General features: G+C 36.8%; 2 protein-coding genes across 2 annotated transcripts; both read right to left on the bottom strand.

The window, feature by feature from the left end:
• Window positions 1-702: 702 nt before the first annotated feature.
• LOC110455395 (myeloperoxidase-like) lies at window positions 703-10,475 on the bottom strand. Its single transcript, XM_021505508.1, has 14 exons — window positions 10,150-10,475; window positions 9,441-9,626; window positions 8,822-8,951; window positions 8,211-8,431; window positions 7,721-7,900; window positions 7,223-7,268; window positions 6,946-7,052; window positions 6,207-6,308; window positions 5,186-5,278; window positions 4,340-4,832; window positions 3,638-3,859; window positions 3,074-3,243; window positions 2,603-2,705; window positions 703-2,417 (listed from the first exon to the last, which is right to left on the bottom strand). The coding sequence occupies exons 2-14, from the start codon at window positions 9,604-9,606 to the stop codon at window positions 2,315-2,317; spliced, it is 2,136 nt and encodes a 711-aa protein (XP_021361183.1). The 5' UTR covers window positions 9,607-9,626; window positions 10,150-10,475; the 3' UTR covers window positions 703-2,314.
• A 5,403-nt stretch (window positions 10,476-15,878) lies between these two features.
• LOC110455433 lies at window positions 15,879-17,565 on the bottom strand. Its single transcript, XM_021505567.1, has one exon. The coding sequence runs from the start codon at window positions 17,535-17,537 to the stop codon at window positions 15,969-15,971; it is 1,569 nt and encodes a 522-aa protein (XP_021361242.1). The 5' UTR covers window positions 17,538-17,565; the 3' UTR covers window positions 15,879-15,968.
• Window positions 17,566-19,129: the final 1,564 nt, after the last annotated feature.

The raw sequence follows: 19,129 nt of genomic DNA, 5'->3' as shown, positions 1-19,129 counted from the left end.
TGTAGAGTGTAAAGAAAAAATAGTGTGGTCCAGACAGTTATTACAATGTTTGCGACCCTCGCAGTGGATTTTGACTTGAAGCACGAAATACAAACCATTGTCATAGCAAACATTTTTAAGTGATATATTTTTCACCCTAGTAATTCGTCGACTTTGATTTGTGAACTTTTGGTTTGACATTGAGAGAAATAATGCAGTGATTGTTTGTGTTGATTTGGAGCGTGATGCTCGGTGTGGACAATACAACTGCAGTGTCAGCAAATGAGCAACGACACGCAATTTCATATACAATGAGAAACATGTATATTTAACTTCAGCTATGATCACACAAGCCAACAACAAATTCGGAATCTAATATTATATATTTTCTTATGCATTCTGTAATAGAAGACGATTTAAAAAGTTCATTTAGAAATGTGTGAATTGGTGTTTGGGGTAGTAGTAATACGTAATAGTTTGTAAATGAGTAATCTTACAATAAGCATATTGTCTGTGCAAAGATTTAATTTGCGTAAGATAAAGTTATGTTTCATATATTAGCTTTAGGCTGACATGTCTGTGCAACAGTAGATACCAATATTATTTATTGAGCAGTATCAATTAAAAATAGGAAATTACTGTGTCTTTTATTTCTTCGTATTATTATTGGAAAGTTTTGTCGGTGATGACAGAGTGGTAATGCAAAAAAAAAAAAAATGCATTCACGTGATTAAATCTGTTGTCGATCTCATCTGTCACATAATACATTGTAAAAATATGATATAATAACCCTATCAGGTAAGTTTTATAACTTCCGACATTGATATTGATCGCTATACCAGACAGATAAGGCCAGGACGGGGTCAAAGTGTCAGGCGCTTTGGGTCGATCATTCACTTTGTCGTTACTTCCAATAAAAAAAAAACTCAGGTGAGAGCGACCGCTAGAAGCGGACGTCAGTACAGGAAACACTCGCCCATACTATTTACACCATGTACAAAATATATAAGATATTCCTTTAAGGTATCTTGATAAAATTTAATTTTGATACTTCTGTAAGAATATTTTTTTTAAATGTTCATATAAATGTAAAGATTCTCTGGACGAACACTATTTAAAGAGAAACTTCTGATTAGTCAATATTATACATAACGTCATGTTACTGCTCTCTAAGGGAAACATTTAAACACAAAATGCATCGAGGTATTCCAGGTATCCAATTACTGAATGCGATCCAATAAGATAAGTGCCCTTTAACATATACATGTAGTTTTAAAGTGGTCAAAAGTGTCAACCTATAGGGGTAAATAATGCATCAAGAAACACGACACAACTTCCGCTCAATCTTCCCATCACACTGTCCGTCAATATGTGGTAAATTATCTAAATGTATATATTGCAGTCACACCTTGACCAGACGGAGCGGGGTATTCTTGCTGTATGTGTCAGATCTTGACAAATGCGATGCGTCATACATCCTGCACTACTTGCAGAGCGGAAAAGCAAGGTCAAAGGCTTGTCATTGTTGTGTTGATAACCGCTGACCAAGCTGCAATGTAAAGACGTATGTTGATTATAAGTCCATGAGAAGGAGCGTCACGTTAGCAGCCGAGGGCTTTCCACCCTGTTAACATCTTGCATGTCATTTAGCAATTATAAACGGGGAGTGAATGACATTTGAATTGAGCCTTTGTAATTCCATACCACAATCACTTTAACCAGTAATCGATTCTCAACCTTTACTCAGAGGGTTTCCAGCAAGCAATCCTCATGTATACAAATGTACCTCGTCCTCTTAGTGAGCGATTCCATATTATAGAAAGACCACATAAACATGATGTGTTTTGTGGTAGAACATTTTTTCAATAGTCAATGCAGATTGAAATAACTGCACTTGACAGGATCCAGCAAATATCATCCAAACAACATTCTTTGAATTTGTATTAGGAAGTAGAAGGTCAGATTCCATAACAAGAATTCCACTTAGTTTTGCATTTCAAATTCATCTTTTTTTGCACATCACCAATTTACACAGTTCACGATGAAACCAACCCTTGGCATTTCATTCGATCGTTATGGATTTATGTCGATATGTCAACAAGAAGCAGTAAGCGTCCTCTAGCATAGATTCGGCTTCTACACGAATCACAGTAGTACCGACACAGTCAGGAGTGCTTCCTATCAGCCCTCTGTACGTCAATCCGGTTGTACAAAACTTCTCCTCTCAAAAGTTAAACATTTGTTGATATACTATGCATTCTTAAACATCCCACATAGATTAGAATTTCGACAGATGCCAAACATTAACAGAATTATGTCTTTAGCAAATAGTCGTCTACTTCCCGTCGGATGGTGAATCCCCGTATCTGTAGTCCTGCCAGGCGCGGATGTCAAGGTCCGGAAGAGAGTGACATGGCACCAGGTGTGATGACTTAACCCTGAAAGTATTGCATAATGTTATGATATGATATTATCAGTTCGAACATATATTTTATCGTATCTGTTGCACCTTTTACATCACAACAATTTGAAACGTTGCATTTGCAAGTGTATGGCGGTACCAAATCTGGTACCTGTAACATCAATTCGAACAAAACTTAATGAATGACATTAATCAACTTACTTGCTATTTGGAAGTAGGAACACATTTTTCTGTAACGGTGTAATATTGAAATTCTCACAAAGAATTTTCGATAGCCTCATTCTTCGTATCGACCGCAGCTGTCCTGTGAATAGAAGGAAACCAGATTTGAGCATCATTTGTAGGTGGAGTTGGTCTCATGAGCTCACACCTTTAGTTTTTGATGTTTTATTTGTCGTCATTTATGATTATAGGGAACACCCTCAGAGAGCACTTACAGAACAAATACGCAAATAAGTCTTTCTCAATTACAAACACTACAATAGTGTTTCAACCGATCACATATAAGATTCAATGCATTGCGGCAGAACACTATTTTAATAGTATATTAAGGATAAAATGACGGCACTAGACAAGATCTAGCAAACCTCAACCAAACCACATTGAGATATAGGTCAGATTCCATGACAACAAACATTTCTAAATCCTTGTACGAGGCTCGACTTGACTTACTCTCTGTGAAACCTGTGATGGGATGTGCTCGCTCGTACCAGAACCGGTCTCCCTGCTTGAGCTCCTGAAACTGGTAACCTAGGATACAGGCGAATGTTGGTCCGACACTGGCCCCTTTCAAATGGCGTTCTGATATAGCCCCGGGAAAGACGTCGATGTCGTCCGGATCACTGTCAAAGTATAGAAACTGGTACAGCGGACGGAGTCGAGGAGATTTAACCAACGATGCTTGACGATTCGTCGTTCAATGAATTCGTAAATATCTCAATGTAATACCGAATAAACATTAGACAAAAATATTCTAGAATATTGATCGCCCTTCAAGTTTGTTTTATGATAACACATTTCGCCGTTCCCAAATACTTGTAATCTTGCTTTACGAACATGAACATGGAGTCTGTTTCCGGCGATTACTTTCTCAAGTATCACTTTTCTATTCAAGAAGCATCCGAAATTACAACGAGAAAACATTCTACTAGAATGATATATGGTTATCATCAAGGCGATGATGGATTATCATTATCTGTAAGCTTTTAAAATTATTATACAAAAATAGTCGTGTACCGGTAGGCCCGCTGTAGTAGTCTGGCTGAGGCTATCGTGTGGTGGATAAGTCCGTCGGGTTCCACCCCGAAGTGCCTAGCCGGGGCTAGGCCACACCATTTCCGCCAAGCATTGTACGGTGGTACGCCGTGGTCACGCCCTCTCTGAATATTGATAGCCGCCAGATCAAGGCTGACGTTGTTCCTTAAGAATAACTGATCCCGTACGCCCCGGACAAACACCCTGTTAACGGAACAAGTAGTACACATTACTTTGACCACGGAATTAGATCTAAGTCCGTGCTTTGACATTACAGAGCTAAGGCTTCGTTCGATGTGTAGCATGGAAGTACGTATACATGTTGTTAAGTGCACAAAGACAAATGGATCATTACTCTGGTATGTTGCATAATTAAAGGACATGCTCAGCAGAACAGGTATTGGGTCATCTGCACGTTTCTCGTAGTAATTCTCAAAAATGTAAAACATTTTATGACGGTATTCCTTGTGTAGCAAATGATATTGATACGAAACAGTATCTTTGAGTTCACATGTGCTATAGTAATGAAAGGTGGTTGAGGTTTTAGAAAAAAGATTTCCAGCAACTCCCTTGATTCGATTCTCGAATGGGATTTCTCTGCATCTGCACGCTCCAGACTGTGAATGGAGCAGGAACTCATGCTCTTACAAATAATGAGTTATTCTTGTCAAAAAAAAAGTTTACCTGTTTGTTTCCGGTTGTGAGTCTTTAACGAGCCACCTCAGTACGTCTTCCGTTCCTTGTCCATTCTTGAATTGTGCGAAGAAGGGTCTGTGATACGTAGTCTCGATCCGGAAGTCATGCCGGTAAGATTCTCTTGGTCCCAAAAACGTTTGAATTGAAGGAATTTGTGAATGACCGAATCTAAACGCTGCCACAGCAAAGACATTTGCTATTCCGGCATTGATCGACGTATTGTATATGTTTGCCTTGTATTCAGTTGTGGGAAGAATCTTGTAGTATTCCATAATCCGTTTGCCGAGGATTAACGGCAGATACTCGTAATAAGTAATATGCTGTAATAGGGCTGACATTATTTGGCGAGTTTCTTGAAAAATCCGCTCGTCGTCCCAGAACCGATTCAGAACGCCGAGCATGGCGGCTATCCGGTTGTGTTCTCTCATGAACAAAGTGTGTATTGATCCTAATGAAGGCACGACATTGGGGCGGTCATCCCCTGGAGAAAAATAGAAAAAACAAAACATATTCTCTGAATGGATAATAGTAGGTTATCAACTGTGCACATTTCAACGTGGAACGATGGCAACAATACACTTTTTACGAGGACAAATGTCATTTTGCTGAACGACGCATAAAGAATATGTTATATTGACTTGCATTACTATTTAACATGTTATACTGTTGTTGTAATTGTTTAAATATCATACTTACAAAAAAAGTTTCGTCAGTAAGTTTACCCGTGTGTTTACAAGAATAACAAAATATTATTTGTATCAATAGAAAAAATAAATATTGCTGTATTTGATCAGTGACATTTTTACACTAAGAATTAATGATTCGACACGTTACCAGCAGTCATACACACGTCAGCTGGGGTTCTCTGTATACAGTTGTCTCTGCCGCTAGGTGGCAGCAGTCGGTTGTCTCCCTCCTTTAACATTCCTTGTTGATACACCAGAAAAACAATTAAAATAGAACAAAATCCAGACCACAACGTCAACATACAAGGAACGGGAAATGAAATCATCAAAAACAAAAGGAAAGACCTTACACTCCCTCCAATAAACAAATGGAAATACCTTACACCCCTCCAATAAACAAAAGTAAAGACCTTACACCCCTCCCAAAAACAAAAGAAAAGACCTTACACTCCCTCCAATAACCAAAAGGAAAGACCTTACACACCCTCCAGTAAACAAAAGGAAAGACCTTAAACCCCTCCAATAAACAAAAGGAAAGCCCTTACCCCCCTCAAATAAACAAAAGGAAAAACCTTACACCCCCTCAAATAACCAAAAGGAAAGACCTTACAGCCCCTCAAATAACCAAAAGGAAAGACCTTACACACCCTCCAGTAAACAAAAGGAAAGACCTTACGCCCCTCCAATAAACAAAAGAAAAGACCTTACACTCCCTCCAATAAAAAAATGGAAAGACCTTACACCCCTCAAATGAACAAAAGGAAAGACCTTACACCCCTCCAATAAACAAAAGGAAAGACCTTACACTCCCTCCAATAAACAAAAGGAAAGACCTTACACCCCTCCAATAAACAAAAGGAAAGACCTTACACCCCTCAAATAAACAAAAGGAAAGACCTTACACCACCTCCAACAAACAAAAGGAAAGACCTTACACCCCCTCAAATAACCAAAAGGAAAGACCTTACACACCCTCCAGTAAACAAAAGGAAAGACCTTACAACCCCTCCAATAAACAAACAAATAAATGTAAATATAAATGTAGCGAAAGAAGGTACCATTAATACCTTGTTTGACATGCATAAACAAGTTTTGCCTTTTTAATCTCGTAAAGGGGTCTGGCAATGTTTTCATTACATGATGGGAACGATTAGGCGTGCAAACGATACCTCTATTATAAGCTCTCAAGAAGGCCTCTTCCTCCCGAGAAGAACCGTAGACAGCAGACGCGTCTATGTATGACGTCACCTTGTTCATTTGTTCCCGTGCACCTGTAACGACCAAAACATGATTATACCGTTCTGTACAGCTTTGCACATAATGATGATAATAACTGCGGGTCGCTTCTTTATCCATGGCACTTTAGGAAAGAGGAACATACCATACACATACACAGGTGAGTGCACCTATAAAAGCTGGTAATAGATACGGTATGCCAACTATGTATAAATATATTACACTGCATACATCTGTCTCGTCCTTCTAGGACCCATCGGGGATACAAGGAGCCAAGCCGTCGGAAATCCTAATAGGTCTACACTGCTGTTGGAACCTTTCGGGTGGTGCGTGTAACCCCTTTATTTATAAATTGGAAAAATTTGAGGTGTAGCCTACTGGTTAATTTAAAATCAAATTATTTGTTATGTGCGTATAACTATCAACCATAAGACTTTAATAACAACTTCCGTAGTTTAATTATATTAATCTGAGATATTAAAATGAACCCACACAATACAAGCAGTTCAACGTGTGATTGGGTGTGTACTACTGCTAACATTATCAGGTTCTCAAACGACCTATTCTTATTAAAGTGCATTCCAGTCCCACTAATGGATTTAGTCCTTGTCATCTTCGTAAATGTCGTACACTTAGTCAGGTCCTTTGCTCATATACACGCCATGTACTAACCTATAGCACAGTCAGGTCCCACTGCTGGTGCGGACCTTACCATGTTCATACATTTCCCTTCAAAATGGTCGTCGTTAGGGGGGATATCGACAGGAAAACAACCTTCACTGAAAATAAGATTTCAACATGCTATTTTAAGATTAGAATACGGGCTTACAAATAAAATTATTCCAATTCAAAAACTGTTTAACTTCTTTTCGAAAACCATAAAATAATTTATAGGGTCAATGCCCCAACTGCCGTTCGACGTTTTCGTTTAGTAGAAAAGTGCACTCACAAGGAAGAATCAGCCTCGCAACACTCGTATGATGAACCATTATCTTCTACAAGTAAAACACAGAGAAGTCAAAAATAAGGAACCCTCATACATAAGAAAAATAGTTGAAATGCTTGGTCTATGACTAATTGTTAATCAGGCAGCTCGATTTATCAGTACAAAAGTACGACTCGTCTTGATGTGGTCATCTGTCCATCAAAATGTTTGCATAACATCGAAACATATACAGGAAGTGTAAAAGAAGAAATATAAGGCGTATCGAGGTGGTAACTATAACGAGGTGCATCATATAAAAGTTCCCGTGTAATTGTATATTGTATCCAAGCATTGACAGTTCCCATTGCCCTTTCTCAGATTAAGCTAGAGATAATTTCCTGTACGTTAATAAGTAGATCATTGAAGAAGCAGTATGTTGAGGGTTTTATAAAAAATGATATAACTCGGTTCTTAGTAGACCTACGTTTATGTGATTTCCGTTGCAGACATGTTTATACTTACTTTTGAGCACAGGCGTACCGACGATGTCGTGGTCAAGGAATTGTCCCCATTGCATGACCATAGCTGAGAGATGACAGTCCTGGCGAACGAACCCTTTGGAGCTATGGACGATGTTACTGATCATCCGGGCACTGGGGAGGGGTATCCCGTCCCTTCCCACAAGACGTGGGGAATTTATACCTGTAACACAAGGAGATATCAGGGGGTATTTTACTGTCGCTTATATCACTAAATACCTGCGCGATGCATTTCTTTATTGGCAGATTCAATTGTCCAATCTGCATGTACAATAAACTGATATGTTAGTAGTAAGTATACCGTTTTGTTACATTTAACAATCAATAAATCATGTTTGAGCTATATTGTTGATCGAATGTAATGAAGGAAAAAAGACAGGATGAAATAGGTCTTGATAAGCGTGGATTTTTCTTGTATTTTTCCTTTCTTTTGCATTAACATACATTAAATAAATCAGTATAGTAGTTCTTACCGTCATTGTAGACTGGACGGAGGTAGCGTGTTTGTTGAGTTCCCGCCATACCCCACGTGGGCTGGAACGGATTGTTACATGAGCCATCTATGGTTCGGTACCGACTGAGTGCATTACACGTAAGGTTAGCACTCAGGTCCTGACAGTCGTGGCCAAACTCAGTCCTGAGGGCTTCCTGCCATCCAGGCTTTTCTAGCAACTCATAAACAGTACTTCCGGTACTTAACAGAAAGTAAAAAAAAACGAATTACCATTACTGAAATTATTTCATTGTATATTTGGAATCAACAGAAAGGTGGGGTCCAATTTTGGCCAACGGAACTATTTTGTTCTCCATATTTTGCAATAACGTTGCCAGACTGCAGACAGTATTGAATATGATGGTCTCAGCTCCCTAGGGTCTGATTTTGCCGAATTGAGACAATGCCGACCATATGAGAACTTAAGCATAGGAATTGACCCCACCTTTTTGACAACAAACTGTTGCAATACATATTTTGTACTTATTCGAAATTACGACACATTTGATATTATTGGTGTTCATTTTTCTACGATGCTTAAAACTGAATTGACAATATTTCTATATTCTGAGTGTGACTAGGTCAGGGTACCTGGTACATATCTGTTTGATGGTCCCTAGCGACAGACCAGCTAGACGGGTTTGCTTCCTCACCATCATCTCTCGGCTCGGTAGCACGAACTGCTCGTGGAAATTTGGACGGATGGCTGACGGCCGCGTGGCTACAAACAGTTAATACAGCCAATAATGTTAAAATTTTCGCATAAGACACGATGTTATAGGTTCAAAAATTGTATTTAACTAAATGTCTTCTGGATTAATTAGTTTCAAATTTAACGATATGAAAGTAAAAAATAAGTGAACACAAAAGGGCAGAGTAAAAGAAGAGTAGTAACTCATCGGACGTTGGTTGTTTGGGGCCTACACTACTTAAAAATATAATGTACGATACATTCTACATTTCCGTTTCACAAAATGGTATTATATTTCTATATATTTCACTTGAAATCAATTCTGCTTTATGGGTTAAGGCTGAACGCTTGATATCATGTTTAATCATTGTAAAATTGCAGTCCATCATTTTGTTCAAGTTAGGACACGATTGGTTCCGAACAGTGCACTAGACGACTGATTATGACAAAGTCATGATGATAACAAAGATATATTGAATATGCGTTAATGGTGGATCTGGCGTTTGTCGATGTATTTACTTAGAGATTTCACTGGCAGTCTTGTCATTTCCTGCTTGTGTGTGTGGTATATCGTTTGGACCTTTTGACGTATCTGTCCCGGGTCGCTGGATAGCATAAATAATGTGTGACCTTTGACATCGACAGCTAACAGGAAAGAGGCTAGGATCAACAGACGGTAATCCATTAAATATGATAATTCTAGACCTGAAAATAAAATAAATTTAAAATCATAAATATTTCCATCTAAAATGGGTTAAAAATGGTAATTGGTTGTCCAACCGATATAAGTGGTAGTTCTAGTGCGAGAATAATATACCAACAAAAAACCCATTAATAATGGAAACTTTTCAAGACTGATCCAAGACTTTTGTAAATACCAGCGTTTTCTTTCCTTATTTTATACATTTGCTTTAAATGGTAATATTACATAATGTTTATATAAAGTTATGACTGTGTTGTGCATTTCCTTTCTCCAGTGTATTTGTTTGAAGGTAAACTACCGTTATTTCGCTAGTAAGGTTATCTTACCCAATTAATATACGTTAAGTTTACCATGGTGACAAATATATATATAAAAATAATTAAAAATGGTTATATTTTGAAAAATGAAGCTATTAAAATGTGAAATACATTGTCTAATTCTTTTGTTAATATTGTAAAATAAATCAAATGCAATATAATATTATAAAACAGTCAAATAAAATTGACCATATTAATTATGACGTACCTGTAACAATCTACTCATCTTCCATATGTACCTATCCGGGCACTGTCGTCCTTAGAATTCGCGTTGAATAACGTAGAACAACATTAGACGGTATATAATCAACAATATATATCACACATCACCACCAAATGGTTAAAAAATATTCCATGTTTACTAAACGAATGTATAACATCACAATCATCACTTTAATCATGTATTTTGTTTCCGGGAAAAAAAGTCATGGAAAAAATATTCCGTACTTTTCTCATCTAACGGCGTTATATGATCCTCTTACTATGCATTTATTAACCGTTTTTACGTCCCAAAACTGCACATCGCGATCCGAGTTCTTCCTGACGATAGACTGATCTTAACGCTAGCTTCGGGCCACTAGATGTTATCGTCACTCTTTATGTCATAAGACACGTCAGGAAAACAATGCACGTACTTGTTTAATCAATTACCACACCACAGACTAGTAGACCATACGACCTTTTCACCTGTCAAAAGGTGAGACAAAATATTCTCCTACACCTGTTTTGGACGATACTACATACACTATGTAGCTATTGTACAACGGCCATAGGGCGTACGTACCTGTCATGTAACTTAACAAATAAACAAATAGCAAACACGCAATTACATGCACATAAAATAACATATTTCTTTGCCCATTCATTAATATATATATATATATATATATATTTAATATTGAATAGATCCAAGATGTATGATACATACTGGGTTTCATACATATGATAAATTAAAAAAATAACGATAAAATATAGAAATCCTAATTATGGCAATTCAGTGAAATACAGTTATTGCGAAAATGGACGTTTAATTAATCAGTTTCGGGAATGATTATTTACGGCCCATGTTAAGGTAATGTGGCTGTCTGTTTGTGATAAAAAATATTTTTTTTATTAAAAATGGTAATTTGAAACATTTAATAATTAAAATTATATGACTCACTAATGTGTGTAACGAAATAGGTCAATAAATAGGCAATTAGTTATAAAGATTGAAACCATGTGTTTAAAACAAAAGCTCCTAAAGCATAGTTTTTATGGGAGAAATTCAAACTCGTTTTACCAGATTTTTTTATGTCTTGAAAAAACATCTGATCAGAGCTATAATTATAACAAATTAACGTATTGCGTCAGTATTACTTTAATGTTATAAGTCATCTAAATATCACCTCTTGTTTTTACTAAATGTATTAATATCTACGAAAGTATATAAATTATAATATTTGATCTGATATAACGTTGTTTACATTCAATGCCTTTTTCTGTTTGCATTGTGGTAATTGTTGTCTTAGTTATTGACAAAAAATGACGTTTGATAGAAAACACCTCATTTTCAGTTGATGGATTTGTTTGGTCAAAGTAATCACAGATAAACAATTATAAGTACAGAATTGATGCGCCTGTTTGTGTCACTTTGTTAAGGCTCAACAAACCCCCCTTAATAGTATAGTCACTAGAAAGTTCAATCCTCGGATAAGTATTATTTAAAGACTCTCATTAAAGATCAGAGTTCGTGTAATTTTGATATACAAGTGTTGAACTTGTACATTAGTTATTAAAATAGTACTCAACGACGTTAACTTCGCCTGAAAGCAGGCATTATGTCGATGTCTTTATAAAGATAGTTCACCAAACTTAATGTCTTATTACTGACTTCATTAACGTCGCTTTCTACCATTTTAATAGCTTAACTGCAAGTATAAATTACATAACGAAATTTCGATGTTTAATCGGGTCTTTAAATATGACTTATCAGGGGTTACAATTTCTTTTGACAATGCCATCATGTAGGGGGCTGGTTATTTGTTACGAAACAGCATATTTTAAATTACATTTAAGCGATGTTATGCATTCTATTCCATGTTCGATTACAGCAAAAAGACCACCAGACCTAATAATGACCTACAACGATGTATATAGTGTTTTGTAATGTAGGACACCCGGTGTACTGGAGTTATTGCTGTTAAGAATAACAGTAGATACGCTAAGTTAAGACGGTGGTCATAATTAAGGTGTTATTACCCATCAAATCGTGAAGGTTGTGCGTGCACGTTGCTCATGGTTTATCCATTATTTCTGGTTTAATTAACACAATTTGAAAATAGATATTAACAGAAATATATAACATTATGATGTAAGATATAAATTACTAGGCTTTGAATTATCTTATTGATTTCTACTGAAAGCCTACCTTACATTTATTCAAGGAGCAATGTCGAAATACAGACCTGACATTGCTCCTTGGATAAATGTTAAGTTGGCTTGCCATAGAATTCCCCACATACAGCTTAACGACAGAATGTTATTGACACCTGGATGGTCTCTATGGGTATATATTACCGCCCAGACTGCATTTATATTGTAAACAGAAAGGAAAAGTGGGGTCAGTACTTGTTCTGTATTATCACCTACGGTTAGAAGGAGACTTTCTTGTAAAACACTTAAATAGAGTGACATGGAACCCTAACAAAATGGCGTATAAATGCCGTAAAATATGCTTAGAAACAAACGATGTATTAAACACACACCTTTTAAACTTAAGTGAAAAACATCTCAAATTCGGCACAAAATAGAAAAGAAAAAAATCATTTTTTTTTATTTGAAATTTAGAAGTACTTCTTTAAATTTATAATTTCATAATCGAGGGTTTTATGCTCCTCCCCGTCAACAGTATGTAAGATCTATTTGAACTAACACCGTTTTTGGCATACTGTATCTATTATCACATTTTGAAGGCGCAATTACCCCTGTGTGTGTGTTACATTAATCTGTATAGATCAATGGCTGAGGTGAGATTTTATTCTCCGATATACTTCAGATATATTTTACATGAGAAAGATCATTTTCATTAATTTTAAATCTGGTAAAATGGCTTGCCTAACATGTGAATACAGAAAATCATTTATTTACGACAAGCGAAGGAAAATCCCTCATGACAGTTTACTTTCAGATTTAAAAAAAAACCAATTCCAACAAATACTATTTGATTGCATTGAACAAGAATAAACGCCTCACAAGATTTTTTCTCTGCAAATTGAAAATTGTGATGCATTCGTTCTTGTACAAGATATTGAATAATGTAAACTTTTGTTGTCTTAATACAAAATGTACTGAAGGTGTGTTTTTGGTATTTTTATTACCTCTGAGACACTCAATATCTTTTGACCAAGATCACAGTTATTATTTGGCACAATGGGTAACTTTTGTCTCATTCCGATTGTGTGTGATAACTGTAAGGTATCAGGTTAGGATGATGTGCCTCACATCCATACAGAATTGGTATCACTTTACACACTTCCGATATTCCTTAAAATATCAGGGTGTTTTCTGATTTCCCATCCACACTACTTTTTAACAAAAAGATTGTGGAGGTAATGGGTGATGAACTAAACTAATCTACTGGAATTAAGACCAATATAATCAGTGTTCGGTGGAACTGTTGATGCAAGGAGCAGACATCCAAATAAAAGTATAACTAGAGATACGAAGTAAGGAATACGCATAGAGGAAGCACGTAGGTAAAACCTTATTTTCTCGATGGAGAAAAACACAAGTGTGTGGTCTTGCATATGTTTTCTCCGTCTTTTATTTGTACACAGATATTTTCTATAATGATGTCACGTAACAAGGTAAAGCTCTACTGAGTTGTTATACCATGATGAGGAAATATTTTTTTTAATATTTCTTAATATGTAGTGTTATAAGGGGCTCATTTCTACATGTTTCTGAATACTTTAGACTGATATTTTTATTCTTTTGACTTATGGTACCAATGAAACGAAATGGCCGTTTTTTCTAACGAATCAAAAAGCACGAGTTTATTGCGCGGACGAATATATATTCAAGAGTGAGTGGAGCACACGAGTGAATATATGCGTCCGCGCAATAAATTCGTGCTTTCTGATTCATTAGAAAAACACAAGTGTGGTGTCTTGCTTTTATCACATACCTTCCTTATTTGGTTGAGATCGATACAAAGATTTTATAAACTTTGATATTTTTTGCAAATACCGGGAACTTCAGTTCGCCATGACAAGGGGATTCCCATAAAAAGTAGTTCCGGCTAGTAGGTAAATACAACATTCCGTATTGCACATGTGCAATACAGAACGTTGTATTTCATGGTCTGAAAATTGCTTGTATTACTATAACAAGATTCAACAGGTATGTGATTAAAGTAAGTATTATTTTCTCATTCATTTAATAATTTTGTAAATTAACATTTCGGGCTATAGCGTTTTATAAAGCATTAGAGCCATTTTTGTCTCTGTGGAGTATAACATATAGATAAATAGATAAAGCGTTTTGAAATCTGGATTAACTTTTCCCTGAGAAAATAAAAATATTTTGATAAAACGTGTCGTCGAAATGTCTCCGTACAATTGAGAAAGGGTTTTTCAGTGCAATTTGAAACAATTATACGAATGAAACTAACAATAAAATTACAGAACGTAATAAACATACTCCCTGTAAAACTCTCAACTGCTTTGTAGGTAAATGTGAAGGTAGAAAGGCCACACATCATATAGAAATAAACCATGTCTTGAATCCGACATTGAAAAAAACAAATTGGACCAATCTTTCAATTCAAACTTAGAGAATGGATCCCGCATTTTACGGGATCACTAATCTTCAAGTGGGCGAAACTAAAATCATAGGAGATTATTGGATGCAACTGAACTAAATCTTTTGAAGTAGGAATAAAAAGGACGAGACTCAAATTATCTGGTACATTACTTTAATAACACTCAGTCAAATTAACATAAACCATCTAAAAGAATAATACGGAAAAAATCAACGGAAGGGAAGAAAACAGAACAAATGCTTGACCTTTGGCTTCCGATTTTGATGTTTATCTTAAGTTTGTAGTGATATATTGAGATGAGTTTTTAATGATGGATCATATCTATGGAAAGTTTCATATATATATTACTACCTTCGTGAAAACGTTAGTTCCTGAAAAGAAAATGTTAAATAGAGAAAGAGTATGTGACGGAATGGACAAAGTTATTTTCCTGTAAAATTAGGGGATACTAAAGTGCCTGCGAAACCATGATTATAGCTCGAAATCGATAAAAGTAGGGGGAGGATATGGACAAAGTACAGATTAACACGAGACCCTTGATAAAATACACGAGCGAATAAGACCTGGGTGTTCTTGAAGGGTTCGTTTCGTCTGCTTCATCGATAACATCCGCTTTGCACATCTAGGTCAAATTCTAGAAAAGTTACGTTCTCAGCAAGAGGACCGCGTTAGTGAAAATTACATCACCCGTCATTCTAATAAGCATGGTAAAACTTTATTCATTTAATATATGATTTTCCGTAAATTACCAATAGAGTATTTCAAATCGTGTGGTGAAATCTTACAGACTTATTCAAAGAAACAGGAAAAGAAATGAATCTACCTAAATACAATAAATTGTTTAGCTATATAAATTAAAATAAATATACAACATTTGATATAGCGCCCTACCTAGCTAACATAAGTCACTCTAAAGCGCTTTACAGTACATAGATATACAATTTTATACAATCAATACAATACGCATAGATATACATTAATCAATACAATATTGAGGAATTCGTAGGAGCTGCCTTATCAGGCGCTAACTACTAGTCCTATGCCACCTGGTAATATCTCCCTATGTGTGTATGCCTGCGTGTGTGTTGGAGTTGTATTGTGTTCTGTTTGTAGTGGGACTGTACTTCCAACGGTATCATTTATAGTGCCACCTCACTTGAATGCTACAGCACAGATATCGCAACATCCACCCCAGACCATTTTAAACTCAACCTGGGGAAGATTCACTTCCTATTGACAAGGGGTTGACATTTTGAAGCAGGTACCAACCACGGTTCAAATCGTTTCGTCATGTACAGTGTAATAATAGCAGCATTGTCCTTCATCAAATCAACGGCAAGAATTTCTCCAGGATTTCGCCCAATCATATCCATGGTGAGAGTGCTACTCTGTAAGACGGTTTGTGAATGGTGTGTGATGTGCTTGGTTTCATTGAAAACTATCACCTGTCGAGATTGGCTAAGTCTGCGGCACACATCAGCTCCTGTGGTCGAGGAGACCATGACGTATTGGAGAGTAGATTCTGTATGATGATGTACTTGGCTGGCAGCTTCAACATATATATTTCTATATGTATTAAATTCATTATCTTCCTCAGTTGTGTTAGTTCCATCACCCGTTTGATTTTCCTTACCAATGAAGAGACCGAGAGTAACTATCTCGGATAATTCTCGCAGCGACCGACTCGGGATTGAACGAAAGAAATCACGTGGGAGGAATACCGACACGCCTACCTTCCGTTCACCAGCATACGTGATCAACAAGTTCACAGTTTGATTGACATGCTTTGTGAATTGTTCAGAGAAAAGAAACAAACCGAACTTTTCCGACTCTGTGGGGTCTACACACTGTGACAACACGGTGCCTAGTCCCTTGGGGATGCTGGGCGGGTTAACGGTGTCAAAATCGGAGTATGTCAGAGCTGAGTTATCCCAAAAAGAAATCTGCTTATTGAATTTCCCAAGTTCGTCGCGATAAGCGGCAATGGTTTCGTTATCTTCAGAAGTCGTGTAAAATTTGTCAATCCACTCGATGGCGTTTTTTGAACCGATATTTTTCACAATTACCTTTTCGAACTTACTATCAAGCTTGAGTATGACGTAGTCGTCTTGGTGCAGATTAGTCAGTATCCAGCTTGGAAGGTCGACGGTGTCAATCATGTCTCGCTGTTCAACCATGCTCGCGAACCCGTTGTTGGTGGATTCCACGGTTGTGTTTTCTTCAGAGACGATCGACGGCGTATAAAGCGTATGTCTCTTGTATGTTTGATAAAACAAGCTGTATGACTCGTCTGGTAAGAATGTGTACAGGTCGTACTTGTGAGCGTCGGGATAGGTATTGAGGAACAAGTCTAAAGTCACCGGAAATGTTCCACCACAATTCACAAAAACCTTCCTTGGAACATAGTCACGAAATTGAACACTCATGTCTTTCTTTATTTCCACCCCGTCTCTTTCCTTCGGCGGCGAGTGGAACCCATTCTCCGTATGTGGCATCTTTTGTTTAGAGGGAGCCACTTTCGGTGCTCCATGAGTTGATTTAAGTATATGTGTATCATCTATATGTACTGTTCGTTTACTCCCGTCTCGTTTGACATACTGCTCAGGGTCAGTGATCACGTGTTTAGCAGTAACGAAGGAATGATATATGAAATGTCCGCACAGAAATCCGATCGCCAAGACAGTGACCACGCCCACAACACGACCTAGCACCCGGCAGGGGCGGGTACCAGAAACGACGGAGACTCTACGTGACAACTGCCTCTTCAGTCCCATGTCCGTTTTATATACCATCTTCAGAACACCGGTGTACTTAGGGCCGGATATCTCGAATGCAATCCATTGGGAACAGCCGTCTGGTTATCTCAAAGGTCATAACGAACCATATCTCAAGATTCCTAACACCACACACATAAAACCCGAAGTTAAACTCCGATAACAAACAGTGGGAAACGCCATATCTAGTTTGATACATTATTTTAACTTTCAATTGTTCCTCCACTTTTGTCGAATTTAAGTACATTGAAGCATAGAACTATGGTCAGGACTGGCGCTTCATATCGAGTTTGTCATTTACAGTTGGCATTCATATTGGTTATGAATGACAACTGGAAGCAGTTCAAGAATAATTTACCTCCTTTAGAGTATTTCTTTCTCGTGGAAAATATAATTTGTCCATAAAAGTACACAATATTATTGTATGTATTGGGCGTGCTTGTTCGATGAACAGAACAACCATCTCCCACGGAGAATCATATCATAATGACGTCAACAATCCGACAATGGCATTCATAGCAGCTATGACTGCCACCTTCAAATGGAAGGTTTAGGCTGTAGCATTGCCACGCGATGATAAATATATGGCATTACATGTTTGTGCTTACGATCCTGTACGATCCAGCCTAACACTCCTCATAGAGCGCCTCTGGAGTATCGAGGAAGATGTTTGTAAAACTCAGCAATATGGCGATTGCTAGCAATCCATCATTTTTTTTTTGTAATGGTTTTATTTTCCCAAGTTTTTCATTACATATACATATACATAAACAGGATATTAATACATTCTCACACATACACACACCTCGCATTATCATAATTATTATCATTGTCATCATAATATAACTATCATCATCAACATCAAAATCATCATCATCATTCCACGTCATCATCGTCATCATCATCTTTCATATATAATTATTCAATCATCATCATTGCCATCATCATCATGCATCATCATACAATCATCATTCCATATGTACCTTCATCAACGTATTATCATCCTCATCATCATCATCATCAGTGTCATCATCAGTGTCATTATCATCATCATCATACAATCATCACCATCATCATACATTCATCATCATAATCCATAATCTTCGATCATTATTCCATATGTATCTTCATCAACAAATAATTATCATCATCATCATACAATCATCACCATCATCATACAATCATCACCATTCATCATCATCATCCATAATCTTCAATCATCATTCCATATGTATCTTCATCCACATATTATTATCATCATCATCATCATCATCACTAATTCATAATGATAACATCATCATTTCAGATTTACAAACATTTTACAATCACCCACTTAGTTGTTGTATGCATCAATTCACATGTACATACACAGCTTCAAAGTGATATATTTCATGCCCCGAATCAAATTTCCAATAGAAAATATTTGAATTACAAAACAAAAAAATGCAATTAAGGAGGAGGTATATCAGAGCTTGAGAGAAGCATACTGCAAAAATGAATGTAAATGCGCAAACAACATCTTATCATTTCATCCCATTATCTGTAGCAACATTTCCCACTTTCTCCATCCGTTTCAAAATTTATCTTTGGCCACATCCCCCTTATAAGTT

Source organism: Mizuhopecten yessoensis, unplaced genomic scaffold, assembly GCF_002113885.1.
Source record: "Mizuhopecten yessoensis strain PY_sf001 unplaced genomic scaffold, ASM211388v2 scaffold8213, whole genome shotgun sequence".
Taxonomy (NCBI): Eukaryota; Metazoa; Mollusca; class Bivalvia; order Pectinida; family Pectinidae; genus Mizuhopecten; species Mizuhopecten yessoensis.
Note: the sequence above shows the minus strand (reverse complement) of the source record. Positions and strands in the feature narration are given on the sequence as shown.

What these genes read in the sequence shown, in the direction of transcription:
- LOC110455395 (XM_021505508.1), bottom strand. Translation starts at nt 9,606, where the DNA reads ATGGATTACCGTCTGTTGATCCTAGCCTCTTTCCTGTTAGCTGTCGAT. An exon ending in CTTGAGAGCTTATAATAGAG is followed by an intron (nt 5,279 to 6,206) that starts GTATCGTTTGCA and finishes TGTATCAACAAG; the next exon opens with GAATGTTAAAGGAGGGAGAC. An exon ending in TTCCTACTTCCAAATAGCAA is followed by an intron (nt 2,418 to 2,602) that starts GTAAGTTGATTA and finishes CAATACTTTCAG; the next exon opens with GGTTAAGTCATCACACCTGG.
- LOC110455433 (XM_021505567.1), bottom strand. Translation starts at nt 17,537, where the DNA reads ATGGTATATAAAACGGACATGGGACTGAAGAGGCAGTTGTCACGTAGA.